This window comes from Echinops telfairi, unplaced genomic scaffold (genome assembly GCF_000313985.2).
Source record: "Echinops telfairi isolate 266 unplaced genomic scaffold, ASM31398v2 ScPeMD7_7458;HRSCAF=8496, whole genome shotgun sequence".
NCBI lineage: Eukaryota > Metazoa > Chordata > Mammalia > Afrosoricida > Tenrecidae > Echinops > Echinops telfairi.
This window is the reverse complement of record NW_022111358.1, coordinates 51,171,319-51,179,699: the sequence shown is the minus strand read 5'-3', so window position 1 is coordinate 51,179,699 and position 8,381 is coordinate 51,171,319. Positions and strand designations below refer to the sequence as shown.

The 8,381-nt window shown below is 57.1% G+C and overlaps 1 protein-coding gene across 1 annotated transcript; it reads right to left on the bottom strand.

Moving 5' to 3' along the window:
* Positions 1-582: 582 nt before the first annotated feature.
* LOC101643517 (fructosamine 3 kinase related protein) lies at positions 583-6,946 on the bottom strand. Its single transcript, XM_004709086.2, has 6 exons — positions 6,766-6,946; positions 4,316-4,467; positions 3,975-4,066; positions 2,942-3,024; positions 1,660-1,782; positions 583-1,542 (listed from the first exon to the last, which is right to left on the bottom strand). Exons 1-6 carry the CDS (start codon positions 6,904-6,906, stop codon positions 1,204-1,206), a joined length of 930 nt encoding a protein of 309 aa, XP_004709143.1. The 5' UTR covers positions 6,907-6,946; the 3' UTR covers positions 583-1,203.
* Between the last annotated feature and the right edge of the window lie 1,435 nt (positions 6,947-8,381).

Below are 8,381 nucleotides of genomic sequence, written 5' to 3'. Positions count from 1 at the left end.
CCGCAATGCAAATTCCAGGAAGGCTGTTTCACCACATCACACCCACCTACCCACCATCAATACTAATGTAAAGCTATCTCCTACAGGTGCCTGGCTCCTCACATTTGCAGTTAAAAGATGCCAATGTCTAAGAGTATCCTCTTTGTCCCCTTTGCTTAAGGAGCGATTAACACCTTTAGCCTCTTGCATGCCCTGGTGTTTCCTTTGAAGTACTCCCCTCAAGGGTCAGGATAATTCAAGATGAACACACCACCCTTCTCCACAGCTACTCTGTGGCACTGGGATGTCACCGTCTCAGCTACTCCGTGGCACTGGGATGTCACCCCGTGTCAGCTACCCCGTGGCACTGGGATGCCACCGTCTCACAGGCGAGCAGAGGCGCACTGTGCTGCAGCTCTGGTCAAAGCTGCAGTCGCAGGTGTGCCTGCCCATTCAGAAGCTCTGCTTCTTTCCCTGCAGCAAGTCAGAGAAAAGCTGCTCTTGGAAGAAACACATCTCCCTGGTATCATCAGGTGCAATGCAGGGGGCTGAGAAGATAATCGCAGGTTATTATTTAAGCAATGAAAACAGTCTCACATGTCCTTAAAACCACTGAAAAGTTTATTTTTATGCAAAGGGATTTATCAGCATCAGTGCCATTCATGAACTGCCGACCACCACATTGGATGCTCGGGAGGGCACTGAGCATTGGTGTACCACTCACATAACGCGCTGCAAAGAACGAGTTCCTGGCTTGAGAAAGCAGACAGTGGGGTAAACACAGGCGCATGATCGGCTGACATTTTTGGAGGACACTCAGGGACAAGCCACACCCAGAGTCAGTGTCCAGACCTGCCAGATGGCAGCAGGGCCCAAGGACAGCCACAACTCATGGAATGTGTTCGATTCTGGAACTGGTCCTGTGAGAAATATCAGAGGGGACAGTTTCTTGTCTAGAAGTGACACTCCCAGGAGCAGCCTGGAGGATGTGTCCCTGGACATGAGGGTGGGGCCTCAGGAGATGAGGGCAGCTGCTCACTAACCACCTGCATGACCAACTCTGGCCACAACCACCTCCAGACACCTTGCTTCAGAGTCCGAAGATAAGCAGCTGGGTTGGTCACTGCTGTCCCAGCGAGAGATCATGGCGGGGAAGGTGAGAAGCAGGGTCCTGGGCATGGCCTAGAGCCAGAACCCTGACACTTTAGCCAGTCCCACCTGTGCTCACCGCACGAGGTTCCTCATGACGTTCAGGGAAGATCCCCGGTACCCCGACCCAAAGTGGTTCCAGTGGTTCAGGTAGTGGAAGAGCTGGTAGAGCTGCAGCCGCTTCTCGAAGCCGGGGGCTTTGGGGAGCTTGCTGTGGTAGGCCGAGTAGAAGGCACTGCTGAAGCCCCCGAACATGCCAGCGATTGCCAGCTCGTACTCCGAGTGGCCGTAGAATGACGCAGGGTCAAAAATGACGGGCCCCGAGGTGTCCTCAGCTACGTTTCCTCCCCAGAGGTCGCCGTGCAGCAAGGCAGGGACCACGTGCAGGTCCCGGAACAGGGCCGGGATCTTCAGCTGGGGAAGGAGCAGCATCACCCGGGGCTCAGACACCTCTCACCCATTCTGCCCATGCACAGCAGCTCATGCACAGACTGGCCAGGTAGCAGGTACCCAGCAGGCTGTGCTGCTTACCTGCAGGGCTGCCCAGAGCTCGCGAGCCTCCCGGTCCCCGGACTCCCTCTCCACCATGTCCATCTGGGGCTGGATGCGCTGCTGGGCAAAGAACGAGACCCAGTCTTTTTGCCAGTCGTTCACCTACAGAGGGCAGCAAGGGGGCACTGGTCACAACGAGAGGGCAGAGCCAAAGACGGAAAGGAAGAAACACAGCTACTCTGTGGGCTAGCCCTGTCCTGTGACAGCACTCACAGGAAGGCAGGCGGGACCATGGCCAATACAGTCATGCCCTGGACAGGGGACTGCCCAAGGCCGACCGTTCATCTGTCATCCTATACACAGGACACCCCAACCCACTCTCCCTCCTCCTCCTGAGCAGAAGGGCCCATATACAACCTCTCCTGCCGCACAGCTCGCACTGGCGTGGAGCCGATGAACTCTGCCTCCTCGACCTCTCCTCACGTTCTTGCTCACACTGGCTGAGTACCTGGGCACGATGCTCACACTGCTGAGCCTGGGCACGATGCTCAGGTGTGTGGGAAGACCAAGTGCCCAGAGTGTGCCCTCAGTGTGGGGTCCAAAGGATACACAACACCGTGATCAACATGAGACATGCAGGGATGCCCGGGCCGGAGCAGCTCGGAGACAGGCAGACCTGGCAGAAGCCAGAGATACGGTGGCCCAGGAGCAACTCTGAGATAAGCAGGAGCTGTCCTATGCAGGGAAGCCAGTGTCTGGGAGGAGCCGAGGCAGTAAAGGCCTAGGTGTACCTGGCCAGTCAAAAGCCGTATTGTGCAGGGGTGGCAGTATGGGTGGGAACGGGTCACAGGAAAGAAGTGTCCCCATTTGCTAGTGGACCCCACAGGCAGGGCTATGTCTATACCAGCTGATAGCAGCCTGATACAACACATCACACTTTAGTGTCCTGGCTCAGCTCTCGCTCAGCAGAGCAGTCTATCCCGAAGAGCCAGGCTGCACTTCCACCCGCTGTTGGCCAGGCATCACACAGGGCACAGAGGGAATCATGAAGCCAAGGTCATGTCCTTTCATTTCAGGAACCTTCTCTCAGGGCTTCATGCCTCCCAGACAGGGTCCAGCTTCCAGCTTTTACACCCATTGCCATCTCCTTCCACTTCCCTGTGCTCGGCGGGCAGGAAAGCAGGCCACCCTCGCAGGTACCTCTGCAAACTCATCCAGGGGAGGGGCGCCAAGACTGCCAAAAATGGGGGTGTGCTTTCCCGTGCCCTCCCTGCTGCACCTGAGCATACTGGGAGGAGGGAGCAGTGTGGGGATCACTCACCTGGGGGAGGTATCCACAGCAGGTCACCACGTCAAACCCAAACTGGTCCACAAAGGCTCGTTCATCCTGGCCACCACCTCTCCCTACAAGCGTAAGGAGAACAGAGCAGACCTGTCTCTGCATTCTGAGTGGCATCGGGGAGCCTTCTCCACCTGTCTTCTCGTCCTCACAGATCCGGCAGTACTGAGTCCTGGGGCCTGCGTCTCCACAGAGGCAGCCCAAGAACAGAGGCTTGCAGAGGCTAACTTAATTGACAAAAGATACCATTTGCTTCTGGTGATAGCTTCAGAGGGTACCAGGAGACAACAGCCCAGGAGAACACTCTCTAGGAGAGCCATCAAACCCCAGACCCTCCAGGAAGGAGTGAGTTCGAGACTGGGCTTAAGCACTTGCTGGACACAGAGGAGAAACTGCTGGGCTGGGACACCGGGCTGGGCTCTGCAGCTCCACAAGACCAGAGCAACTCCCAGTGGCTCCAAGTCTGTGCAGGGGCATAGGAAGACGGGGTCTGTCTGTCCGTCCAGTGAGGTGGAGTCTGTTATTTGTGTTTGGCGCCAGCCACTCTCCCCTTAGCCGAGCTAGCACAGCACCTGGGCAGGGCCATCCTTGAGGAGGAAGAGAACCCCAGACACGCTTGTGCTGCCCCACCTGCTCCTGCTCAGACCCTGCGGGGCCCGTCGGCCCCAGGGGCAGGCCTCAAGAAGCAGGCACAGGGTTAGGGTCTACCCATGGAGAGTGAGCCAGGGAAACCTTTAGGGAACAAGCATCACTTCTTGAGGGGCCTGGGATCTCCAGGCTGATCTCACAGCAGCACCGACCACTCACTCACTGGGCTGTGACTCCAACCCATTCCCTGCCCTGTGTCCAGACTTGATGTGTCGCTTGCCTTCATAGTGCTTCTCCTAGGCAGCAGCAAGCCTCCCCTCTCCACCAGGTGGCCACACCTCACTGCCTTCCCTCTCCACAAGGCGCCCCTGTAGACACACCACACCCTGCCCACAGTGCCCTGCCCTGCCGGGCTCTGTGCCCCTACCTACAGTGCCGCCTTCCTTCCGCAGCATATTTCCAAGCCTCTGGTTGTCTAGGTGCAGATCGGCCAGCTGGGTTCCAAGTGTTGCCGCGTGACTGTGAGAGCAAAGGCCACCAGTTTCTCGCCAGATCCCAGACAGAAGTTGCACAAAGGCACACCATGGAGGTGGGGTTGACCAAGGCCCACCCCCAACCTCACCCAGACATCTTCCCTGAGTCCTCTCAGGCTAGCCTCAGGCCTCTTGCACACCACCGTGCTGGAGCACCTGAGTCTTCTCATCCACCCTATCGGTTCCCACCAAATGCACACTCCAGGTTCCGGCAGCAAGGGAGGCCGGGGCATACCTGCTCAGGTACCTCATGTCCACATGTTCCATGACAAGCACACTCCCGCCGCCCGGGCCATCGAGGACCGCCAACGGCTTGGGCACCCGCACCGTGCCTGTGTGCAGGATGGCAGAGAGACTTGCCATCTCACCTTCAAACATCCTCCGCGCCTGTCGGGAGAGGAAGTGGCAGGTGGTGGTCACTCAGCCAGTACCTGTCGAGGCCTCGGCAGCCAGCCTCAGTGGTGGAAGATGCCGTCTGCTGTCCAGCGCTGGGCTGGATTTATGTGAAAGGGTCAACCCCACAGCGGCCCAGGAAGAAAGGCTAATGCCTGGCTGAGCAGATGGTGGCCTTGCGGCTCCCTGGCTAATCCTGCCCACAGAGGGCAAGGGCACACCAGCTGCCTGGTAACTGAGTCACACTCTTCACTGAGATGGACCACTGCATTCTGTCACCTCCTCTACCACTGGTACTGTTCTGGTCCAAAGGGAGACAGTGCTCATCTCTGTCTGGATTCCTGCCCTCAACCCTGTCGTGAACCCCTCAAATGCACACCCCCAAGCTAGGCCCCTTCTCCCCTACTCTACCAACATAGGCCCCACATAGCCTGTCCCTGCCCACTCTCCCATGCACCAAAGTGCAAAACTCAAAAAGTGTCCAAACTGGTGAATTTTCAAACCAGCCACCTCTTTTACCATGTCGAGCTGGGAGACCACATATTCCCCACCCCCCACCCCCCCAAGAACTTGCCATTCCAACCCTCTGCAGTCAGGGGCCAGGGTGGGCATGGCTTGTTTCACTGCACTGGGAGGCGCCTGTTCATGTGGGTGTGTGCAGTGACCATTTGCCCCGCTGCTGTGCAGGGGCTCAGAGGTACTCATCTCTTCCGTTGGGATGGCTGGCAGAGTCCCCAGGGGTGATTACTAAAGGTGATGTTACTAAAAGTGTCAATCTCCTTTCTGACCCTGCTTCCTCCTCTGTAAAAGTGTTAGTGACAGCGACATGCCAAGATGCCTCCAGTGAACAGCTAACCCTTACTTAGCAGCGTTAACAGAACACTGCAAGCGCTCCAGGACATCACGACTGTGTCTCCAGGGGCCTGCTCAACCCCAGGGCTTCACTGTGGAAGGTTCAGGAGCACACAGGTCATGAGCCAGAGCAGTGGTTGCTGAAAGCACGGGAAGGGCAGTGAGTGCAGGAGAAATGAAGCTGGGGCAGAAGAGCCTGGAGACACAGCCAGAGGCCAAGGCCCTGACAGCTACCCCTGCGAGACCCAGGGCTGTAATGAAACCCAGGAGCACTGCTTCTCCTGAGCGCAGCTCGGAGCTATGAGAGACGACGGCTCCGAGAGCTGGGTGGCACATGAGAAGCAAGGGCATGGGTGTGCAAAGGACAGATAAGCCCTTTCAAGCTAGAGGACGAGAAAAACAACCGGACCCAGTCAGCTGCAGCACAGGGATGAGGAGGGAAAACAGGAAGCAACTTTCCCTCAAATTCGGGAAGACTCCTAAAAGAAAAGGCACAAAACGCATCTTTTTTTCAGTATAAACAGCATTCACCCTTGGTCAGTACATTTTTCTAACTCCAAAGGAAGCGAGACAAAGACACAGCATGTTCACAACCATTGACCAGACGAATTCCTAAGAATTCAAGAAGGGAGGCCAGGTGACTATGGACTGAGTCAAGGCAGAAGAGCAATGGCTAAGGCACATGTAGCTGAGGCCCCTCCCCTGAACCCAGCACAACGTTCTGGACTGTTCCAGGTGCTAGTGAAGGCAGAACTGGAGAGATGTGACCAGGTAGGTGAGGAGGAAGCACTGCCTGAGTACTATATCTGGGCACTGTCGTTAGGGGTCCCCCAGCGAACCCAGAGTCTTCACGGCTTATGAACAACACAGGGCATGCTAGGCAGTCCTGGCCATCCTCACAATGGTTCCTGCCTTGTTGAGGCCCCTGGACTAGTTTGACTACGGCAAGTCACGTAGTCACTCCAGTGATAAATTGTGACAAAGCCCCACAAACACACAACAGTGGCGTGGCGGAGGCTGCGAATTTCAAAGTGAGATTGGCCTACCGCCAGGTAGGGCCGTTTCCTTTAGAACATAAATAAAACCATACAAATTTCTGGAGCCTGGAGGGAGGCACCCCCACCTGGAGTCTGTACAGCGACCCATGCCCCCACACACACTCCTCGACTCTCCCTCAAATCAGGCCCCCGGACTGACATAAACCTGGACATAGCCCGGAACCCCAGGCCATTAACTCCAAGGCCCAGCAGGCCCCTGACCTCGAGCCCTGACCAGCCCCAGCCCCGAACCATGAACCCCGACCCCACCCATGGATCCAGCCTCAATTTTGGACTTTAACTCCAACCCTGGACTCTGACCCATCCCCGGATCCAACTCCGAAGCCTCCCCCAAACTCGAATTGCAACCCACAGAGCCCGCCCCCTCGACCCCGCGCCTGACCTCCGCTTTGGAGTTCACTTTCACAAACACCCGTCCTTTGTCGGTGTCGTAACTCTGGCCCTGACTAATACACCCGCCCCCCGAGTGGCCTGTGGCCTTGACGGAGCTGCAGCCCAACTCGCGTCTTAGCAGCGCCTCCATGTTTCCAAGACCCGCAACCCGCTGCCTCAGGAGACTACAAGAAAGCGACGCGGCGGGCAGAGCGTGCGCGGGAGGAAGCTCCGGGATTGGACGAGAGACGTCACGAAGGCGGGCTCGGATCACGAGAATGCGGATGGATTGGCTGAGACGCGAAACGCTAGTCGTGTGGAGGCGGGACAGAGCCACTGAGATGAACCTGCCTGGGATGAAACCACAAGGCGAGGGCGAGGCCGATAGAGGGCGGGGATTGGATGAGGGATTACACACGTCACGTAGAGGGCGTGGCCGAGGCCCAGGCACCACTGAGGCTTCCCTCCGACTTCACGCTCGGTGCTCGGTCGCTGACTGTCACCCCGACACTGCTCGGTCTACCTTCCACCGCCAACTAGTAGCGCAGCGCCTGGTGCAGGGGGCGGATGGCAGCGTGGCCCTCGCTGCTGTTGTCACGGAGCAGCCGCTGACCTCCCGCCTGAGAGCTCGCTCCCGCCCATCTTCTCAGACCCCGCCCATAGCGCCCTTCCCTCCGAGGCCCCACTCCAGGACCCACTGGGCAGCCTAGGCCCCGCCACTTATCTTCCCGCCTAGCAACCTAGGCCACGCCCCTGTGTCCCGCCCTCGTTTCTTTGTGACCACGCCCACCCCGCCTGGACCTCTCGGTCTAGGAGCGTCAGAGCACGCGGCAGAGCTCAGGCCCCACCTTAGCTCCCCGACTGACTACATTCACTGGCCAACAGAGGTGCGGCCTCCCGACTAGATTTCAGTCCAGTGCCGGCTGCGATCGGCTTTCAATAAGAACGTGTCACACAAAACAAGGGCCGAATGCAGGACACCTGGAACCTGTAAATGAGCTCTTACTTGGAAAAAGGATGCTAATAGCTGGAAGTAAGCCAGGGGTCATCCTGGGAGCCAAAAGGAGCAGCCATTCAATCTGGTCCAACTCATAGCGACCCTACACAGGGTCTCCGAGATTAAATCTTCCCTGGAAAACTGATTTGCTCTGCAAGTCTTTACCCAATGACAAGAAAAAGTATAAAAGATGTGGGGGCATGGAGAGTAGTTCCGAAAAGCCGGGAGAGAGCCTGAGAAGGAGTCAACGTGACCAAGCTCTGGCCTCCAGATTGAGAGCACGGATTTCAGTGGTTGGAGCCACCAAGTTGAGGTGCAGTAATTCGGCGACCCCAGAAAATAATAGAGGCCTGGAACGTTGATCCACCACACAAATCCATGGCAGCCCAGTCCATTTCCACTCATGAGGACCCTATTGGACGCAGTCAGAACTGCCCCAGCAAAGTTTCCAAGGCTGTGAATCTGTACAGAAGCCGACAGCTTCATCTTTCTGAGAATCTGGCGAGTGCCAACGTTTGGGTTAGTAACATACCCTTTAAACACTGTCCTACTGGGTCGTTCCCCCCATCATCTCTGAAACTGAACTCACTGCCTCCTCGTGAACCTTTAGGACAGAACAGAACTGCTCC